Below are 22,970 nucleotides of genomic sequence, written 5' to 3'. Positions count from 1 at the left end.
GAAATTGCCTTTTTGTTTCTTTGAAAAGTGGCAGTTTTTATTGCCATAACTTCTCCCCCGTGCTCAGTGTGCAAACTCCTTTACTCAAGACAGTGAATCATACAGACAAACTCGCTATTTAACTATTCCTGTATACAAATATAAAAATTCAAGTTTTCAAGGCAGTTCCAGGTATGCGGATGTATTGCATGTACTCAGTACCTGTGTATGCATGGTGGGTACGTCCCTTGGACATATGCGTGACATTTAGTTTTGAATGAGTGTAATCGAAGGCACACACACACACACACACACACACACACACACACACACAAACCACCCTGTACAAAGCGTGTCTCCGCATGACCCGACCGAGGACAGTGGCTTCACCTGCTGGTCTTTGTGCAGCCAAACCTTTGACCCTGCCCCCTATTAAGTATGGCTCCTCTGCGGGGGTGGAGTGCGCCAAGCTGGGGCCGCCTCTTCTGTGGGGGCCGCTGGAGAAAGGCGCTTCTGGCTGGTCCGCGCTCACCCTCATCACGTCTCGTCTGTGGCCTACGGAAAGTTCCGGTTCCCCCCCCTCCTCACATGGAGCAGCCAGCCATGTACCTTCCTGCAAGAAATTGAGAAAACATTTATCTGTCAACATGCCATCGCACCCCAACCCCATGACACTTTCCAGAATATCGTACTTCCAGACCCCCTTCCCGTATCATTTGTATGTGTCTCTCCCCCCTCCCCCTCACCTGTAGTGAACCTTTTCTTCACCAGCGACATGTGGTAGCGACTCCCCACCAGCTCCACGTCGAGCCCAGCCAGCGAGGCCCCCGTGCCCACGAACTGCACCATCAGGCAGGGTGGGGGGCCCCGTGGCGCCTCCAGGCACTGCCAGCTGGCACACAGTGTGCCCGAGCCTAGGGGGGGGCAGAGCGGGGGTGTCACCGACAGCGCTCACAGACCAGGAAAAGGACCCGCGATCTCACAGCATGCCACTCGCAATGTCCGCCTTCTGTTCACCCCTACCCCATCGCTAATGCCGATGGTTAGTTAGGGCTGGGGGAAAATCACTTTCATGATTATTCCTGATATTGATTAATCGAGATCAATCTTATCCCCATGACTTTGAACATACGTATTTAATCTTATCGAAAAAGGTTGTTTTACATGGTAACAGACGTTATGTGACACCTACAGTACATTATTTTGTTTGTAGGTCTGGAGAAAAAAAAAATCGTTTAACATGGACTTTTGGTGTTTGACATTAATCTACACCAGGAGACCAAAAGTACAGAAAACCTGCTGGATATTGACACTCGAGACCCTGATCTACATGGCCTAACTCTCAAAAGGATTGTAAGAAAAATGTGCTTTCGCAAAATAAAATTGAACTGGAAATCAGATCGAACCGAGAGGTCATGGCTGACACCTAGCCCCAGTTACGGCCCACGTACACTGGACCGCTGTGAAGCTCTCAGGCTGCAGGTGTTCCGGCAGTCATGTCGGCCCTGGGGTCTCGAACCCGGCCCTTAACCCCAAAAACTGCACCACGGAGCCAGATAAACAGCTGACGCTGTGCTCGGAATCCAGGCTTAGATCTCACCTCCTACGTATCTGCACTCGTACTAACATTTGGAGCACCTCATCGGGGAAACGCTTGCGGGAAAAGCCCCCCCCGAGAGCAGTGCTAGCGTACAGGACAGCCACGCTAACGCTAACTCCCTGTGGCGGAGGAGGTAGCTGGTTCGTCACCTTTGCTGTGGTTTGTCGGACACAGGTTGGCCAGCTTCCACAGCAGCCGCCGTTCCTCCGGGTTCCTGCAGGGGGAGCAGACGCTCGTCACCAACTCGCAAGGACATTCAGCCGACACAGCCTGGGACCTGGTCTGCTCCCTGACACCGCACATACGCAGGCTAATCTCCTCTCCTAATGGCACCAGACCCCGCGGGTCTTACAATTCAATTACTGAGGCGCCATCTGTGGGTGGCTCTCTGCTCCAGTATTACTCAACTGCTGCCATCGTTTTTGTTTTTACATATTTATCCTGAATAAATTAGCTCTGGGCTCCGGGGAGCCTCAGAAACTCTCGCCCTGCTGCCACAGACTGTGCCCTGCTACGGAGACCAGCCTGAACCTCAGCTGATCATGTGGTCGTGCAGGCGCCCCCTACAGGCCAGTCAGTGATCTGCAGATCTCCAGCACTTTTATGCCGCGTTCCATATGAACTCGTAAATTCGTAAACTCGTAAGTTCCTGGTCAGAAAGTTCAACTAGAACGGGCCCTGAAGTTGGAATTCCGACTCATGAACACAACTCCGACCTCAGAATCCAAGATGGCTGCACCCTTCACCAATAGAAGTTAAAGCTGTAGCTTTATACAGTTTATTAACACTTATGTTTAATTTGTGGCTCGTTAAATCAGTCACGCACACAGGACTGTCCAACTATAAATAAAGGTTATTTAACTGGGGTAAATTAAATGTGACGAGTTATACAGGTAAGTGAGAAGTTTAGCTTTTTGAAACGGGTCCCTGGTACTGCTAAACGGCTTCTCGACTTGCTGTATTGGAATGCGATTACCTGGCGTGTGACGTCATTCCCAGTCCCAAGTTCCCAACTCCAAGGTAAACGGCACTCGGTCTTAATGTCAGGTTTCCTGCCATGCAATATGAGATTTCTCCCTCCCTAACCCCCATCCGAACAGGAATCGAAAGTGACCAAATCAGCATGGTAGGTTAAATTTTGAGTATTAAACCCGAACAACCATTAGTGAGAAATTAGATACAGTCGCATTTCTTTACGCACATGAACTACAAGTACAGTGACTTGTAAATGCAGCAAATGCTGCAGGGAAAAGTAGTACAAAAAAAAAAAAAACAGCACCCAGGTGTGAGAGCGCCCCCCCCCCCGAGAGCGCCCCCCCCTCCCTGCACCCAGGTGTGAGAGCGCCCCCCCCCCCCTCCCTGCACCCAGGTGTGAGAGCGCCCCCCCCCCCTCCCTGCACCCAGGTGTGAGAGCGCCCCCCCCCTCCCTGCACCCAGGTGCGAGAGCGCCCCCCCCCCCTCCCTGCACCCAGGTGTGAGAGCGCCCCCCCCCCCGAGAGCGCCCCCCCCTCCCTGCACCCAGGTGTGAGAGCGCCCCCCCCTCCCTGCACCCAGGTGTGAGAGCGCCCTCACCAGGCTGCAGGCGGCTGGCACTGCAGGTCGGTGGCAGTGTGGTCGAGCTGCAGCAGCACCTGCACGCCGGTCAGCTGGGCGGCCGGCACCGTTGCCGGGCAGCAATGGTAGTCAAGGGAGATACGGGTCACCGTGCCGCTGCGCTGGCATTCTGCGGACAGCAGGAGGGGGGCACAGCCGGAATCCTGGGATGACACCTGGGGGGGGGGGGGGGGGAGAGGGGTAGAGGTCAACTGGCTTAAAAAACTGCCAGATCTGTACAGACAAACATCCAAACACAACTAAATGCAAAGGAGGGCCTGTAATATAATCAGCTGATGGCTTTTACTACTCTGCCGATTTAAACCAGTGACCTTCTGATTAAGGGCCAGTGCGCTAACCTGCAAAGTCACACAGCGCCCCCCAATGGAGGCCATGTGAACTACAAGGAAGACCAACGTCAAAAGGAAGTTAATGGTGGGCATTCTGCACCCACGCATACCTGGTACTTGAGGACGGCAACATTGTAGTAGGACGCCTGGGGGTTAAGCTCCGCCTCCTTCTGAAGGTGCAGGGTCAGCGCCTGCATGTTGAACCAGAAGTCCCTGGTGGCTGGGTCGCTCTGGGAGGGGTCGCTGTCGAAGGTGACAGGAGTCACTCACAGGCGTCACACTCTGCATCCAACCGGCACCAGAATGCTCCGGGACAGCAAAAGGCAGCCTACCTATAAAGCAGCTTCTGATTGGGCAAGAAGCTGTCCACCCGACCAACATTGACCAATCTGAAGCTGAGGACTGGGGTGTTAGGGTTGGCGGCAAAGATGCGGGTGATACCAGCGGGGAAGGACATGGTGAGGTCGCCGGTGATCTTCACTAGGCAGCTGGGGGCAGAGAGAGGCGGGGGCCGGTCACACACCTCCAGCACGCGCGCACACACACACACACACACACACACACACGCACACACTTACCGGTTGTGTTCGCCACCCTTGAAGAAGGCGTTGATGTACTCGGTGAGGGCAGCAGCCACCGGCCAGGTCTCCTGCGCATTCAGGGAGATTGGGCTCGGCCCCCGGGATCCTCCTGAGGGAATCAGCCAAATGGTGGCAGTGCGTCAGGCATGTAAAATTCGTACTGGTCGCTCCGGTCAGCCATGTGACCTTGACCGGGACAGGTGATTGGAGCATGGATGGAGGGGGTGAATGGATTCAGGTGTGACCACCAATCTTCAACATCCCTGAGAAGTTGTTGGACACACACGCACCTCTGGCCGGGCTGGGGGCTCGGGGGGCCGTGCTGGGCTGCCCACCCCACTCGCTGGGGCTGGAGGAGGACGAGGAGGAGGAGGCGGTGATTGCGGGGCTGGGGTCTGGCAGGGGGGACGAGCACAGAGACCTGGACTGGAACACAGAGCGAGCAGAGTCAGGGCGAGAGTGTGGGTCAGCATGGAGTGGGCGGTGCCCAGTGCACAGGTGCGAAAGCCTACCCGCTCGCTGGCGCCGCTCTGCTGGCCTCCGTGAGCCCTCCTGGAGCGCGATGGGCAGGGGGGGTGGCGGTGACAGGAGATCTGCACTGTTACGCCGCGAGTGAGGGGACGTGTCTAAAAGTGAGGGAGCGGGCATGAGCGACCAGCCTGTGGAATTATGGGTAATCCCCAGCTGCCCCATTGCACATGGGGATACACAGGTGTGCGTACCTGCTTTGCTGTGGGAACTCGAGTTGCCGGGCACCTGCAGGTCCAGGCAGTCCTGGTCATTGTCCGTGGAGAAGCACAGGTCCTCCTGCGGCCCAGAATGCCGTGTGAGCGGCGGGCCGTTCCTACGAGGCCCCGCCTCCGATACCCTCTGCTTCCTGGTTATCTCTCGCCCGGCCCCGCCTCCTCCTGAACCCGCAGCCACTGGGGGGCCTTCGCTGAAAGGGTTGTGCAGAGAATTCCAGTGCCCCGAGTCCTTCTTAGGTCGGGACACAGAGGTGGAACCAGAACTGGAGGCGGAGCCAGCGGCTAATCTATTGCTGCTACTGCTGGTTCCCTGGGTGGCTGCTGCAGTCACTGCCGCCAGAGATGATTGGTGCGTGGGGCTGCCAATCATGGTGATGGCGAATGGGTCCTCAGGAGAGTCCAGAATCGAGACAGCCCTGTCCCGGTCCCAGTCTCGGTCCTTCTGGGAGGTGGAGGAGGAACCAGTGAGTGCTTTACTGTTACTGAGGGTGACGGAAAATGGGTCGCCCCGGCCCTCCCGGCTCAAACGGGGCCGAGCTGGGGCCCAAGGCTCTGAGGGGGGTGGTACTTCAGGGGAGGTTGTCCTTTCAAAGGCAGCAAGGAAGGGGTCCTCAGGGGGGATGTGCTTACAGCTCCACACAGGGGCCTCCAGCTCTGCGGGGGCCAGGGGACAGCCAAAGGCAGGGAAACCGGGAAAGGCAGGGTCCGATTCGGGCCGCGGGCAGCGGGGCGCATGGGCCCATGCGGTGGACGGGTCGTCCCGCACTGCCGGGGGGCGCCCTGGGGAGGGGTCACGGAAAGCTGTCAGGAAGGGGTCAGGGGGGCGAACGAACGCGGCCGGCTCTCTGCTCTGCGCAGCTGCTGGCCAGGCTGCCCAACCCGTGGGCTCGGGGGATGGGCCCAGGGGTTGATGGGAAGGTGAGTCCAGACCGGAGTCCTCCACATTCTCAGGAGAGGAGGAGTCCGAGGAGAAGGCGGTATCTGGGGGAGAGAAGGCAGCCATGTCTGAGACGGATGGAAGGGCTGATAGTATTATTATTGACAGGTATTATATGCGTGGTCCAGGTTTTGCAGCCATGACTGGCCGGTTCCCATTGGTGGTCTGACTGCCTTGTTGGCAACAACGAACCCCAATCCACACCGGTACCTGCAAAGCGACCCGGTTTGAGGCAGGCGGACTCCAGCGGCGGTCCGAACAGTGACTCCGACACCGATGCTGTCGACTTCAACCTAGAGGGGAAGGTCCGGTGGGTCACGGCCTGCTCCTTCCCATTGTGTGTGGCGCCCCCTCCTGGATGCGCTTACCTGCCATGATCGGGGCTAGAGGCCGACCTCCGCAGTCCGTCCTGCTCTCCGTCGGCGCCTGCGGACCCCAAACAGTCAAGGTCAAAAAGCTGAGAAGTGCACACACTCACACACACACACACACACACAGTTTGCCTGTGAAACTCCTATAAGCTGCCAGAGGGGGGCAGCAGAGGGCACAGGGACTCACTGCGCATGGGTGCACTGTCCCCCTCGTCTTCTGAGCGCGTGCCAGACAGGCCTGTGGAAATCTCTGGAACACGAGACAAGGGTGGGGGTGGGGAGGGGTGAGGAAGGGGCTCATGGGCGAGGGGGTGTAATCACTTTGGGGGCACCTTCAGAGCGGGGAATCCCCCCTCTACGCCGACGTCCCCGAGATGGAACTACCCAGCCCAGGACTTCAGGCAACATCGGGTAGGGGAACACTTACTGGAGTAGTTCCTCTTCACCGAGATCTGGAAGAGAGAGAGAGAGGAAAGAGAGAGAGAGAGAGAGAGAGAGAGAGACAGAGAGAAAACCAGAGAGAGAGGGAGAGACCAGGAATCAATACTTCATAAAATCATTAAATGAAATTGAGAACCAAACAAGCCTCTCTGAACAAAAGCCTAATGAGCAGAAATTTACTGTTATTACTTGAGTCATCACTATATATACACTTGAGCTCTCTATGCTGTTGACACACACATTACTCTATTTATAAAACTCCCTGTCCAGCCCTTCCGTCTTTGCCCTGCCCCCTGTTTTTGCACTTTTACTATTCTGAGAACCACTCCCCCCCCCCCCCAGCCCTGCCCCACTGTTCCATGCCACTGTACGCCTGTATATGGATGGTATGTCAATAAAGCCCACTTCACATGACATGACTTGACTTGTTGTTTATTACATAAGATAGTAGATTGGCATCAATGCAGACTGAGTCATCTCCCGCTCCCCATACATACCGGTTGGTTGGGGGCCAGTGTCAGGGCCCCTACGGTGGCCCTCAGCTCCCGCTCATCGGCGGCTGGGTTGGGGCGGCCACCCCCACCACCCCCACCTCCACCCACCGGCCGGATCCGGATGTGGAATTTCTTGGGCTCGTCGTCGTCAAAGTCGGAGTCGCTGGAGTAGAAGCTGGGGTCCTTCTGGGGACAGCGTGCGGGGGGGGGGGGGGGGGGGGGGGCGGCACCCAGCGAAGTCAAGGAAGCAGATCTGGTTCTGGAAGGGGGGTGGGGTTTGAGACACTATCGAGTCCCTCCAAGTCAACGGACTGGGAGACTGGCTGACTGGGAGACTGGCTGACTGGGAGACTGGCTGACTGGGAGACTGGCTGACTGGGAGACTGGCTGACTGGGAGACTGGCTTCCAGGCTTAATTTAATTACACCAAAATATTTGTTTTTTTTCTGTTTGGTTTTCTTAGTTGCTGATGGTGTCTGACACAACTTATCGTCCCGCCACCCTGACCAAGCCAAGCGCTCAGCAGATGGGTGGATTCACATGTCAGACACCTGCGATTTCAGTGGAGAGTGTGGAGATGCTTCATGTCCACAGCGGCAGTGGCAGCGAAGGATATCATTCTGTGCGACGTCGGCGCGGATCACGAAGCCCTCTTCATCTACCTCCGGAGAATTCTGCAGGGAAAGCCGGCGTAAGTCCCTCCCGAAACAGAACCCAGAACCCAGAACCGGAAACCCTCACAGCTTCACCCCCAGGCCCCGATGGTACCGAGGCACCCAGGAAGGAACTCTAGCGGAGAGGAGATTCAGCCTGCCGAGCCCCCCCACCCTCTACACTGTCACTATCTCTGACACACACCTTCCACGCTGATCACCCATCTGACACCCACAGCCAGCCTCTGCACTGTCACTGTGACGCCCGCATGCTTCTGTCGGTGGCACGTGTGCCGTACACCCCCCCCGCGCCATCTGCCAGGCCAGAGCGTGACCCTGGTACTCACGAGGGTGTCTGTGACGGCCGTGTCCCTGTGGAAAGAGAAGACGCATGCTGTCAGAGAGGTTCAGACGTGTGTGTGTGTGTGTGTGTGTGTGTGTGTGTGTGTGTGAGATGACCCGCCAGGCTGCCGCAGGGGACTCACGTGGAGTCGGGCTCCTTGTCCCTCTTGCCAAGCCCAGGGATCCTAAACGCTTTGGATCGGATCCTCTTACCGCCCTCTGGTGCCGGTCCACAGCTGAACTCCTCAAACCCCACAGGGGCTGAGAGACACAGACACACACGGCATTGAGAACCGCCACACCAGCACCCTCGTGTCAACGCACACCTTCACTGTACTTCACAATTATCCAGCAGATGTTTTTCTCGAACTGAGAGAGAGGGTCAGAGCACTGGGGGCTTAAGCGCCTCGCTCAGGGACCGGATGGTGACATCACTCCCCTAACCTTGGGATTTGACCCTGTGACCCTCTGTTTACAGACAAAGTGCCCTAACCTGCTGAGTCACAAACTTCCCCCAAAAGACACGCCTTCCCGCCCAGACGGAACTACTTGAGATTATTTTTTGTCCATTTTTATTGTAAACAGCAACAGATTCCGGTTTACAGAAGTTCCTTTATGCGTTGTGATACTTCCTCAAGACCAAAAACCATGTTTGTGCACGCACACACACACACATACACACACACACACACACACACACACACACACACACACACACACACACACACACACACACACACTCTCCGACGCCCTCACCTGGCCGGTCCTTGCCTGTGCCCTTCTGCTCCGCAAACCTCTTGATGAGGTTCTCAGCGGCGATATTCTCCACGTTCTGCTTGAACTCCTCGTGGACCTGCAGCGAAAGGGAGTTGTCAGTAAGGAGAGACACTCCCGCTCCCCCAGCTGCCCTTTACAGCCATTTGTAACTGGGTCACTAAGACTTCCCTCCTCCGGCCAGCAGGGCGGCGTGACAGTCGTACCTGCCCCACCTGCACGTGGGTGTCCTCGATGGAGTGTGAGTACGCCCTGATTAGCAACTTCATCTGCCTTAGGTGGGCCTCCTCTATGTCCTGGAACTTCTGCGCTCGGAGGGGATAAGGGACAGGCGTTGGTGGGGGCGCACACACACACGCACACAGTACATACAGGTAAACGGGGAAGATGCAGCACAGCAGAAAATGCCAGGCAGCTCAATGCAAAAGCACAGCTAAGGATGTTTAAACACGGATTTGGGGCTCAAACGGCAGGCGCTGCCTGACAGTGAGACAGCGAACAATCGCTCCACTGTGGGTCTCAAACCCGCCTGTTTTAATCACCCACAAGCAGGCGGGATGGATGCCAAAAAGCCCGCATTTTGATGTAATGACGGGGGTGTCTCGCTGCCAACTTCTCTTTTATTCCCTTGCCACATAAAAATATCCGAATGCATGCGTAGCGGTGGAGGGTGTCCCTGGAAACAGAAATGGTAACCATGGTAACACCCACTGCAGGACGGCCCACTGCTGGTCCAGAGCGGCATAGCAGAACAGTGGCTGCGGGGCGCGAAGCGGAGAGGTATATGGCCCCACAATGCCTGTGTAAATGCGATGGTGGACAGTGCGTGTGCGCGCGCACACACACTGCCCCCTACAGTATGGCATGCGCTACTGCGACATGCTGAAGAGCTCCACAATCTCCCGTGACTAAGTGACAGCTGTCACCCCCCCTTCCACCCCCACCTGTGCCGACTCCATCATCTTCTGCTCGAAGTCCCCGCCCACGCGGTTGTACTTCTCCACGCAGGAGCTCAGCGACTCTGCCGCCTTCTTCGACTTCAGCTCTGCCTGGGGGGGGGGGGGCATTCACAGTCTTATCTTGGGAGCCGCAGTTCCCCCTATCGGCTGCGTTACGAAGGCGGCGCGGGCCTCGATGGCCGGCCTACCTTCTCCAGCTCCTTCTGGGGGGCCCCCTCCCTGCGTAGGCGCTCCAGCTCGGCGGCCCGGCTGCTGTAGGCCTCCTTGTTCTTCTGCAGCTGCGCGTTCTGCACCTGCAGCATCTGCACGGCCTCCAGCGTGCCCACCACCTCGTCCTTTGTCTGGGGAGGGTGGTCCGAAAGCAAAATCGGTTCAGGAAGGGTGGAGGGGGAAGAGGAGGGGGGGGGACGTTTCCGTACCTTGCGGTGAACTTTGACCTGCTCATCCCCATACTTGTTGATGTCGACGATGAGGGAGTTCATCTTCCGCATGAGCTCCAGGTGGCAGAGCGCCAGCTTGTCCGAGGACACCCGGAAGACGTCCCACATGGGGGCGAAGGTCCTGGTGGGGGAGGGAAGGAAGTGGGGGAGGGGGGTCACTTCCTCACGATCTCAACATTCGAGCACGAAAAATGAAAAAGATCCAAGGGAAACAAAGCAGGGTGGGACGATCTGTGCAGCCGTGACCTGCACTTACCCCAGGGGGCTCCCGTTGCTTGCCATCTTGGCCAGCTTGCTCATTGACTTGGAGTAGGTCTCCTCAATGGCAGCCCTGTGACAGACATGCGATTATAACCAATCAAAGAGCGCTGAACAGCTGGCTGGCCAATCACAGGCCTGGAAGTACGAAAAGGCGGGAACCAGGCATTGCTGGTGAATGAGGACAGATGAGGACAGCTCACAGTGAAACGAGTCACCCTCGAAAAAAAGAGCAAATACAAATATTCAGAGAGCAAGGACATGTCACATACAGCCTCTGTGTAAACAAAAGAGATATAAAAAATATATATATCATGCGGGACACAGGGGAGGATCAGCTGTTCAGAGAGACACAACATTCTGATCCTTTACGTAACACGTTGTAAACAGCCGTCGGAATCCAAGGATTATAAATAGCTCGATGGCTGTGTGGATCGGGTTTTAAACCGGCCGTCGTTTCAACCTTCGGGCGAGAAGCCAGATGACGCGAGTCACTGACGAATCGCGGAGGAGGAGGAGGAGGAAGGGAAGCCGCCCACCAGCCAGTGGGGGGGGTGAGGATTAGCGAAAGTGCTCCGAGCTCGAACCCGGTGCCCTTTGTGACGCTGCCATAGGCGTTCCTGGCCGGCACGGCCAGTGTCAGCTGAGTGACGCGTTCGTGCCAGAGCATTTTAAATAACTGCTGGGGAGGGCGGCCCCCCCCTTCAAAGAAGCCATAGACCTGTAGCTGTAAGCCCAGGTGGGGCCACTAGCCAAATGCTAAGAAAAAGGAGGAGAATTGGCAGGGGTGGGGCGGCCATTATGTCAGGCGGGAACAGGCTGTACGCCTCAGACTCACGTGCACCCTGATCGAGTCGTGGGGGGGGGGGGACCTAGTGGCGGTGCAGTTACCGCCACTGCTATCATCCCCACGAGACCGTCACCACGGTAATTACTGCAATTAGCTGGGCTGTGCTGGGGCTAATTACCACCAGCCTGACACTGGGGGAGCGGATAACAGGGACCAGCATCGGAAAGGAGGGTCCCTGTCAGGTCGAGCGGTGGAGGGCAGGGGGTGACCCCAGTGCTGTGGTGGGGGGGATACAGGACGGCAGGTGTGAACTGGTCACATGACATATGACAAGCGATGATAATGAGTACAGACTGCGTCTTTGAGGGAAAGTACTCCGCACAATAAATAAACGCAGCGTGTGATAGGGAGTCCTTAAACGCTGCGATATCTACATTCTAATAAGTAGTGAGTGGGCTACTTTGTGATGTGGAAACACAGGAGACGTGAGCCCGGCGTCACTCCCGAGAACCTACGATATGCATAGAGATCCGCCGAGAGATTTCAGGCGATCGCCCAGCTCAGGTCGGTCACCCGTCACCCTGACGATGGGAGGTTCACTGGGAGATTCTTCAGTGAACCAATCGCACATCTCATTCACACACAGTCCTTCCAAGGTTCCACTGCTCCCACACACAGTTTGCCGTAAGGATGCCCGCCCCTTCCCCACCTAGCCCCGCCCCTTTCCCACCTAACCCCGCCCCTTTCCCACCTAGCCCCGCCCCACCACACGCCCACCTCTCTCTGACAAACTCCGCCAGCTCCTTGGTAGCCAGCTGGCCGTGCTTCATGTTGTGGTAGAGCACATCGAAGCCGGCATTCTTCTCGCCCTGAAAAACAAGACAGGAAACGGTGATATGGCCGCAGGGACGGAGGCAGGGGGGCGGGGGGTCAGTGTGCCATGACGACCATGCTCGATGCTGGCGTTCCCACGGAAACCTCGCACCTTTCCATGCCACGGTTACCTGAGGTTTCAGGCTAACGACGGCATTTCCCGTCACTGCGGCACCTGTGCCCCGGGTTGGCGTGCACTCACAGCGTCTCCGGGTGTCACGCCGTCTAATGTGTGTTGGGGGGGGGGGGTCACACCTTGCCGAAAGGTCACACGGTGTCACGGCGCCGACACGTCTATTTAAAGCCGTTGGGACGGTGAAGTGTCTTGGGGGCAGTGTTTTTGCATGGTGCCACACACTGGGCCTGCGTGCCCCAAACTGAAACCAGACCCCCCCCCCCCGAAAGGAGAGAAGCTCTGTGACTGTGAGGCCCAGTGGGGCAGGAAGGTGGTGTCCAGTTACCCAGCTCCACTTTCCAGGGACAGAGCGCCATTACTGGGAACACAGAGAGACAGACAGACAGGGACAGAGACAGACAGGGACAGAGACACAGACAGACAGGGACAGAGACAGACAGGGACAGAGACAGACAGGGACAGGGACAGAGACAGAGACAGGGACAGAGACAGGGACAGAGACAGACAGAGACAGAGACAGACAGGGACACAGACAGAGACAGACAGGGACACAGACAGAGACAGAGACAGACAGGGACACAGACAGAGACAAACACGGACACAGACAGAGACAGACACGGACAGAGACAGACACGGACAGAGACAGACACGGACAGAGACAGACACGGACAGAGACAGACACGGACAGAGACAGACACGGACAGAGAGAAGGACTTCCAAAGGCAGAATCTGCCTGTGCGTTTCCATGGATAACCTTCAACTCAGCAGGAAAACACAGGAACATTTCTGTGCAGTAACACTCAGCGCAGCCATACAGACAGATTATTATGGGCTAGAAAAGCGATGCCCATTGAATAACCGGAGCAGAGGAGGTGGGGGGCTTCATATAACACGACTAGGACGAGGGCAGCGTGGGCCTCATCGAAACATCGCCGACATCCCATCTGCATGGAAGCTGCAGCGGATGCGAATTTTGGGCAGCCCAGTGCTGGAGACGACCCAAGTCCTTGCAGGGGGGGGGGGGGGGGGCACAAGGCAGCGCCCACTGCCACGACCGGCCCACACAAAGCCGATAATTAAACCACCCCCCACCCTGCCGCGGACCCCCCAGGAAGATAACGGAAATTATGCCTCTCAGCAGCGGGGCACTCCTGCCAGCTGGCTCCGGGGCGGGGGGCAGGGAGAAGGGGAGGCATGCGGGGGCTGTGGGGGTCAGTGTTGCCCCTGTAGCACGGCTACTGTGTGCATGGGGGTTGGTTGGGGATGGTAGAATCAGAGCTGAATCTTTACAGGTAACAGCAGGTGTACACACACACACACACACACACACACACACACACACACACACACACACACACACAGACACAGACACAGACACAGACACACACACACACACACACACACACACACAGACACAGACACACACACACACACACACACACACACACACACACACACACACAGACACACACAGACACACACAGACACACACAGACACACACACACACACAGACACACACACACACACACACACACACACACACAGACACAGACACAGACACACACACACACACACACACACACACACACAGACACACACAGACACACACACACACACACGCACACACACACACACACACACACACACACACACGCACACACACACACACACAGGCCATACACGCACACAGACACAGCTAATCGATGCTGCCATGATGGATCAGGCCAATCGACACCCTTCATGCCTCTGCTAGCTGGGCGTGGCTTATGTCAAGCTTCTTTACTGAGTGAATGTCTGCAAAAAAACTATATAAAAAAACTTCATATTGTGCATTACACGCACTGCACACTGCACACACTGCATACACATGCACACATAAACATCACGCCTAATTAAACAAGAACAAACACCAACACAGTGAGTCGGTGTTCAGAACCAAGAGAGCTGTAACCTAAACTCCCATTTGGCTGAGACTCCCTGGGAGCCCTATAGCCTAAATGGACCCTTCACCCCCCCAATCACAACCAGAACAAAGGCGGCCTGTCACATGATCCGCCAGCGATCCCGGAGTGCGAGCAGCACCCTTGTATTAAGTACTCGAGTATTAAGTGTCCCACATGAATCCCCCAGCCATATCGATGGCCCCGCTCCCCTTTCCCCCGACAGCACCAGCCAACCACATCGCGAGGGGGATGCCACGGCAACTGGAGGAAATCCAGCGCCCGATCGCTCAGGCTCTTCACTCCGACTCGCTGGCGCAGGACCAGATAAACCGGCCCTGCCTGCCCTAACCCTCCTCTGCCCCTAAGGTCGGCAGTCACCCAAGGAAGCTTCTGGGAGCCACGCGGGGTGGTGGGTGACCTGCATGATGGGCGAAAGACTCCACGAGGGGGGGGGGCATAATTCATATAGTGGAGCCAAACTTATCATTAGTCAATCATATGCTTTGAATCATATGTTGTGAGTAACAGGGAAGAAGCCACTGTACGGGCCAATCAGCTTTCAGCTGGGGTCAGTGTTCCTGTGGCCCCGCCCCCGTTACTTCAGGGCTGGTGAAGTAGGACGTACCTGAAGTAGAGAGATCAGGTGAGCGGCACATCCCCAGTGAGAGGGTGGGGCCGCACGGCTGAGAAAGCGGGCCAGAGAACCCCCCCCCCCCTCGTGTCCCCGCTCCGCACAACCTGCATGAGTCCTGCCCTGCCCCCACCACAGATAATACCGATTACCCAGGTGTTCCCTCCCCCAACCCCCTATCTGTCGTCCATGTCATCATGCACGCACTGCTTTCAGAATCGGGGGGGGGGGGGGTATGTATATTAGAGGGTGTTGTAGATGGCAGACATACCAGACATCCTGAAATAAACCTCACGCAATCTGGTCTCCCCCCCGCATCGTGAGCTTTACCCCCCCATGAGGGAACGGGGCCCCACACAATAGTGCAGGTGAGGCACTTACCCAAAAGTTATTGCCGAAAAAGGCCATCTCTGTTCAGCGGTGTCCGCCGGGATCTGAAAGGGAGAGGAAAGCCGTCAGGAGGACCGGGCGCCGTGTGGGGTGGGCTGGGGAGAGGGCCAGGGGCCGGGCCCCGTATGTGGAGTGCCAGGGGCCGGGGCCCACATGGAGGCTGATGTCCGGCTCCACGCAAGCAGCTGTGTGTGTGTGTGTGTGTGTGTGTGTGTGTGTGTGTGCATGTTCATGCCTGACAGCCAAGTCACGCAACCTCGCTTATCAGGCCAGACACCCGAGGAAGGCGGTGGGCAGGGCGTGGGGGGCAGGGCGCGGTGGGCAGGGCGCGGTGGGCAGGGGCGCGGTGGGCAGGGCGTGGGGGGCGGGGGATGTCACAGGCCGCAGAGCTCGGCAATCAGCACGCATCTCTGACAGCCGCAACCACACCAGGAAACCTTTCAGAGAGTGAGACAAGAGGCTCGAGGAGACCGCAGCGAGCCGGGGTGGGGGGGGATTCGGGGACCTACATGAACACAGGACACAGATCATACTGAACGGAGGGGGGGCCTCAGGATGACGGTCACGGCACGAGGCGAACAAGGACTTCTGCTCCCCCCGCAAGATGAAACCACAAGTGCATGATAGGGGGGATGTTCAGATTCTGACTGACGCTGCAACAGCTGCAGCCGAGTGGGGGGGGGGGGGGGGCAAAGGGCTGGAGGAGTGAGAGGTAAAAAGAATGGGGGGAAGGAGGGGGCGGACGGGGAGGAGAAGAGAGGAACGGTGGTGTGACGGGAAGAGAAAAGAGGAAGAAAGTGTTCTGCTTTTCAAGCCAGTTGAGCTGTGATGCCCCACTGGCTGTGTGTTGGTCCTGAGGTGATATTTCCTGTAAGGTGTGTAGGAGGGGGAAAGGGGGGGCGAGGAGGGGGGGCGAGGAAGGGGGAAGACAGGCAGGTAGATGGAGGGAGGGAGAGATGGAGGAGCTTCAGTCCACATCACTGAGTCTCTGTGACCGCCAAGCACACTGTCCCTTCCCCACGCTGTGATTAACGGGCTCCAAGCACCTCTTCCTCATATTTTAATCCTTCATCTTCCGTATGTTTCTCCCTCCTTTTCACTGTGGCAGCGTAACCACCTCCCATTCCAGTCCGTCCATCGAGCTCGACGATACCCAAGTGACCAGGGGAAGCAGGGAGTCGCCATCACAACACGCAGATATGAGACACGATCCACGGATCCCTTCACCATCTTCTCTGCCAGTGACTCAGCCTCCCCTGCCTTTCTGGGCAGGAGACCCCATCGGCCTGCTCCTGTCATCTCCGTCACACCGGGGTTCAGCTGATGCACGTTGTGGGGGGCGGGCATGTGTGAGCGTGTCAGCCTGGAGCTGACAAATTATGATGGGGGGGGGGCAGGAGCTCATGTGCTGTTCTCATCGATACAGGACAAAGCATCCCGCTTTGTTAATCGACCGCCACTGTGCCCCCTTTGTTCCTGCGATCCGCTGGCTGTGTATGTGGGGGAGGGGGGCTTCCTGCTGGCGGGGGCAGCCTCATGCCCCCTCTCTGGCAAGCATCGGGCACCGGATCGGCTCCTTATTAGTGCATGTCGTGCAGCGTTGGCCCCGCCCCCAGGTACAAAGCTGCGTCCGGCGTGGCTGAGCCCGAGGCCACACCCCCCTCCGGCAACGGGGGATCCAGCATTTTTCTTAGCGGTGCAGAGAGGCTGAAGGACGCAGGGGGGCGGACAGGCCCACGAGGGTGACACACTTTCACCAAGGTCGGCCCGGCCAACGTTCAGGGGGAACGTCCTCATTTACTGGTGCAGGGCCGGTTCTCGCTCGGCGGAAGGTGAACCGCCACCGTATCACACCTCCTTCCACTTGGAATACAGTTTCCCTTATATGAGGCTACAAGTTGTGTCTGCAGGTTTGCTTTCAATAATAACAGCGTTAATTATTCAAGGTGAATGCTTTCACGCTGACGTGCACGTAATGTTTTAGATTTTTTACCCTGGATTTCAACAAGATTTAACATGATTAGCATCAGCCACAAGCGTCCTTTATATACAAATACCTTTATTATTACTGTTCTTAATGCGGCTATTAGTAAAATTCTTTTTTTTGTTTATTTGGACATAGTCGTCATTTTCACCGCTGACATTACGGTTCCAAGTTCTCTGGCTTTTTCCACGCAGGAGCCACTTTTTCAGGCCCAGGACCAGATTTTTTGCAGTGGAAAGGTGCAGAACCAGTTCTGGATTTGGAAAAAGCAGCACCAGTACTGGTATGGGATTGATGGAAATGGGGATATTGTGTCACTACTTAGTTAACAAATGATACAAGCTATCCTCTATATCAAGCAACTATAAGCTGGTGCATTACATTCCTCCATACGATGCGAAATGATATGACAGACCGGCTGAGTGCGGCCTGCAGGACGCTATAGATGTGAGCTCGGGGTGACCCCGGATTTATCGCTCGGAAAACGAGGATGGACAAAAACCTTCGCAGGGGCAGCACTGGAGTTGGATAGGACGGCAAAGGCAAAACTGCACCCCTCAGCCCTGCAAACACCCCTGCGGACAGGACCTCGGTGGGTGGGTTGGTGTCCACAGGGACGTCCGCCGGGGTGCCTGCGAGCTGTTGACCCTAAAACGGAGCATGTTTGGCGTAGAGTTCATGATGCCATCTGGTACGTGGCAGGACTCCTGTTACCATAATCGGGGTGTGTGGCAAGTTGGGCAAAACACAAAACATACACACACATACACACGGAGCACCAGCCTGACCCTGCAGAGGTAACATAATTCCTAACAGGCACTTGGCAAGACGACTGCCTGGAGAAGATTAACGACATATAAATCCACAGCTCGGCCTTCCACACTCGCAGGCCACTTAAATCCATCTCCTCTGATGCGTCTCTTAGAAGAATTAAAAATGGAGAAAAGGACAGTTCATGCCTAAAGGGCTTCTCGTCCACCCCAAGCATTTCTGGAGACGACACAACCTCGTCCTCGTCCAAAGGGGAGCTTTCTTGAGGGGGACCCGAAAGTAGGGCTCACATCACTGCAGCAACGAAGAGCTAGGGGCGAGCAGATGGCCGGCGTGGAAATACGAGCGCGCTGGAAAAGCCCGTCCCCATCTTCCGGCAGAAAGCAATACGGCTCCTCTCTGCTGCTCCATCGTCGAACGACAGACGGCCATCGCCGGGCAGAAGCAGCCAGAAGAAATGGAACAGATCGAGGGCAGCCATGACGGGGGCCGCGCATCCATTTTTAATACCCTGCCCGGCTCTCCGCTGCCCGTGGACTCGACACAGCGACGCTTCCAAAAATCAGGGGCCAAGTGGGGAGAGGAAGAGAGACGCCAACACAGGAAGTCGGTGCAGTCAGGCCTGGTCCTCTTAAAGGGCCAACACCTCATTACCTCCTTACTGCTTTTATATCCAGGTGCTCTTCTGTATGAAGACAAGTAGGATGGAATGGGAGGCTGGGGGGGACGGTTGCCAGTTGGACGCACCCTGAATGACCCTCCCCCAGAGCTTGACTGGGCTGGGGGGATGCCCAGATCCAGCGACCCGGTGTGTCATCTTTAATTGGGCACAAAGACCTTGACAGATCAGCTGATTCAGTCTTCCCTTCATCCAGAGCCACCCCGCCTCGCCCCGCACCTCGCCCCGCACCTCGCTGTACCAGAGAGCAGGTTCTGTCACCGGTTGTAACAATGACGGCTCACTCGAGAGCCCATTCGTCTGGACCGAGTGGACGTGCCATTTAGCACAGAACACAAAACGATTCAAAATACAAAGGGGGGAAAAAAACTGAACGCAAAGATAATGGCATCCATGAATAGTGATCTGAAAGATGAATCACACAGGCGCAGACCGACACTGTACTGTGGATGCAACACACTGGGTGAGGGACCTATTTGCATTCTGGGTAAAAATTCCAGCACTCTCCCCGAGTTAAAATGTGAAACCTTTGTTACTTGTGAATAACAATACCCAAGCAACACCCAGCACAAGTTATTTGGCAAAAACACCGTAACAGAGATTAAAATCTGTCAGCCACTATACTGCTCCCTAACTGGGCCCTGAAGGGGGCGCCCTGGGGCCGCCCAAGTCGATTCGGAGCCAGGAAACCCCATCTGCCACAGAACCAAGCCCAGAGGCCTTTGCCCAGACCCGAGCCGGCCGGCGGGGACAGGCCTTTTATTTATTCATCTCTCACTGTGTTGATGCCGGCGAGAATCGGATGAATCGTGTCAAGTTGACAAACAGGAAGGCGGTTTCCTGTACGGGGTGAGGTTGAGGCGCAAGCTGGGGATGACGCAGAAACAAAGTCAGGATTTGAAATGTAAATGACAACTCCAGTTACTCCCAGCAACAGGTGTACAGTAAACAGCACTGGCGACAAAGCAGAGTATCGCCAGAAAACCACACCTTTGATCTGAGGTCAACACGGCTGTTAAGGTACCCGGGTTCAGACCGCTCCAGCGCCAGTGCAGAGAGGCAGCACCACGGGGGTCTGTAACCCGGCGGTGTGAGAAACGATGCCGTTTACAGAAAGGAAAACGCATCCGTAGTTGCTGACATTTAGTGAGGTTGGGCGCCTTTTGTGCAAAGTTGTGCAAAGATCCTCCAACACAAGAGCACAGACAAAGAGGAAATAATCTATGAGTCTCTCACGAGGGACTGAAATAACAATGCGGGACATAAAACGCGAGAGGTTACAAACCTGCAAGTCTTCTGAAAGCCCGATTAGGAAAGGAGCGATCGGTCAGCCTGTGAAGCGGTCTTCGCTCGCCGGCCACGCATGTCAGGGTACGGCAGCCGGGGGATGAGGCACCAGCCCGCCGCATGCGTGCAGGGGCTGCATGGGGCTGCATGGGGCTAAGCGGCCGGCACAGCTGCTCAGCGCTGCCACATCGCACCATTCCGCTGTCACACGTGTTAATTCGTGAAAATTATCCACGTCTAGCGCAGACCTTCATATTATTGTGATATATTCCGCACCGCTTCAGCGTCAGTCAACCTGAGAGAGGCACGCAAGCAGCCAAAACCTCCCACTGAAACGGACACTGAGACGCGAAAAACGCTATAGTGTCTATCCTTACCTGAATATTTATTCACGAAAAGCAAGGCAGCAACATGCCGTCTTCTTCAAGCGCCGGAGTCGAGCCCAAACTGTGCGCTTCATAAGCCGCTCTGCCGGCTGGTCTCTCAGCGCTGGCGAAGTCCCGCCCCGCTTCGACCCGCTTGGCCAAGGCGCCTGTCAGTCAGGAGCCCTGGAGACCGGCGCTGTAACCATGGCAGGGCGTCGGCGGAGTTCGCCTTGTCGGGAGTCCCTGATCTCTACAGGGGGCATTGTTACACTCGTCGGCCGATTACAGGTAGCCACATCCCCGGAGGGGGGAAATGTTTTCCTGGTCTCTACCAAGTTTTTGTGTCTCTACCAAGCAGGGGGAGTAGCAGTAGGTATTCAGGGGCCCCTGTAAAGTGTTGGCCCCCCTGAATGTGTCAGGGTATCCATGCTACCAAATGTCCTGAGGGAGACCAGAATTTGTAGCTACACCCCTGATCAGACCCTGGAGCTCAGCCTCTGGAAGCACAGTGTGGAGACAGGGCCTCCCTGAACTCCAAGAATGAATGAACGTTGCCTTTATATAGCACTTTTCGAGATACAAAAAGCACTCTACAGAACCAATGGGGAACCACTTCAACCACTATAGTGCCCCTTACTGATGGCAGCCATTCTGCGCCAGTACGCTCACCACACAGTAGCTAAAAGGGTAACGGGGCAGAAGGGAATTCACCAATTAGATAAAGGGGATGATTGGGAGGCCGGATTTGATTGGGCCACAGGGGGCAATTTAGCCAGGGCATTAGGGTACCAGGGATTACAACCTCAGAGAGTCCAAACCTCAATTTTACATCTCTTCCAAAGGACAGCTCCATTTTCACAGCACAATGTCCCCATAACTGGACTGGAGCATTGGGATCCACACAGATCATAGGATTGGCTCCCCCTGCTGGCCACACCAACACCTCTTCTAGCAGTATCCCAGCTTCAATGGTCTGTCTTCCATGCATGTACTGGCCAGACCCGAACCTGCTCAGCTTCAGGTGGCTTTACTTAGTTTGAATTGGAGGTGGTACGGTGGCAGCCTTCACATTTTTGGGTTTCCCCTCATTTAACACACCTGATTTAACTCCTTGTGCTAATTACCACACAGTTCTTCAGCTGACTCATTTATGGTGGAACAGGGAAAGGACTAAGCCACACAGGGCCCCGGCCCCCCAGGACTGCAGTTTGACACCCCAGCTTCAGAGGTACCAGTTCACCCAATTGCATGTTTTAAGCTGGATTATTCAGATAAATCCCATGCAGAAACGAACAGCTGACTGTTACATGCAGCACATACCCATGCCCCCCCCCCCCCCCCCAAAAGAGCACTAAATTCTGACACTGCCATCCTGTTTTCTCCTTTTTAGGCTGAGAAATTCATCAATGTTCCAGCCTAGAGGTGTGATCTGGTACTTTTCTTTTTTTTGGGGTGGGTTACAAATCTTTCAGAGAGCTTTGAAAGAATCAAGGTGAGAGTTACACCCCCATCTTCAAAGTTAGCCCACTTTTGTCGTAACGAGGCCAGTGTGAGGGCTCTCTGCAAGGGCCTGCGGAAATCGCACTGCAGCCACGTTTAGATCAACGTCAAGAGGGAGGAACCTGCCAATTTCTGTCATTCTGTCAATAAACCTGTAGCCAGAGTCCACAGGTATGAAAGACTGTGAATCTGAGTACCAGAACATTTTCAAACTCAATCATCAAGTCCAACTTTTTTTATCCCATCCATCCATGCATACATCCATTTTCTGAAACCACTTATCCTGTTCAGGGTCACTGGGAGTCCGTAATCTAATCCTATTAATGGGGCTACCCCTACTGTGGTCAGGATAAGGCACAAGGCAGGGGACAAGGCACAAGATGGGATGTCCCATCTTGGATGGGACGCCCTGGATTGGATGTCAGCCAATCACGGGGCACAAGGCAGGGGACGCCCTGGATGGGATGTCAGCCAATCACAGAGCACAAGATAGGAGACAATACGCGTCGAGATGAAGAGATTTTGTTTAGGGTTTGGACATTAGCGCCCCTAGCGGTGTCCAGCAGGCCAGCGCGTTAATCGCATCTTTGTACAGTGCGAGTAGATTGGACTTCAAGACGATACTAAATTCACGCGTACCACATGATCCACAAATACCCTTTTAAAAATTCACAAACCGGTCGTACATTTCAAAACGATTGAAAAAATACAATCGCGCAAATTGTGAAGAATCAGTATATATAGGAAGTTTGTTCACATCTGACTCCCAGCACAAGGGCGTTAATTCAGTCTGATGTTTACTTTCACTTTCACTTATTGTCATGTTTTTCTATTAGTCACTATGCAATTGTTAAAACAAGGTCCATCATTAACATCTTTTGGTGTCTAATTTCCGATTCACAACTGTTACTTCGGTTATGTATGTGTCATGTATGTTCGACGAATTTCTGAATGACGCATCCAGTACGGTGGCCTTGAAGGTGCAAAACACAGCATATCAATAAAATTTAAAAACAGCACCAAACATTGAGAAAAGTTCAAATATAATAATGCGAATGTCTCTTTTGCGTTTTTTTATGTTCGGCGTTTCCTTATTTTTTTT

The 22,970-nt window shown here is 55.3% G+C and overlaps 1 protein-coding gene across 1 annotated transcript; it reads right to left on the bottom strand.

Moving 5' to 3' along the window:
• Positions 1-9: 9 nt before the first annotated feature.
• Positions 10-20,501, bottom strand: LOC125716784 (F-BAR domain only protein 1-like). Its single transcript, XM_048989523.1, is given in 28 exon segments — positions 10-592; positions 726-893; positions 1,729-1,793; positions 3,152-3,348; positions 3,633-3,765; positions 3,855-4,010; positions 4,101-4,212; positions 4,394-4,529; positions 4,616-4,669; positions 4,671-4,729; positions 4,826-5,830; positions 5,997-6,079; positions 6,155-6,212; positions 6,345-6,407; positions 6,585-6,609; positions 7,096-7,289; positions 7,709-7,766; positions 8,093-8,117; positions 8,231-8,348; positions 8,844-8,940; positions 9,068-9,166; positions 9,806-9,910; positions 10,009-10,161; positions 10,240-10,381; positions 10,517-10,591; positions 12,086-12,177; positions 15,274-15,326; positions 20,381-20,501. Coding segments are annotated over 27 exon segments (3,528 nt in total). The 5' UTR covers positions 15,301-15,326; positions 20,381-20,501; the 3' UTR covers positions 10-563.
• Positions 20,502-22,970: the final 2,469 nt, after the last annotated feature.

The sequence above is a fragment of the Brienomyrus brachyistius genome, chromosome 21, assembly GCF_023856365.1.
Source record: "Brienomyrus brachyistius isolate T26 chromosome 21, BBRACH_0.4, whole genome shotgun sequence".
In the NCBI taxonomy this organism is placed as follows: Eukaryota; Metazoa; Chordata; class Actinopteri; order Osteoglossiformes; family Mormyridae; genus Brienomyrus; species Brienomyrus brachyistius.
Note: the sequence above shows the minus strand (reverse complement) of the source record. Positions and strands in the feature narration are given on the sequence as shown.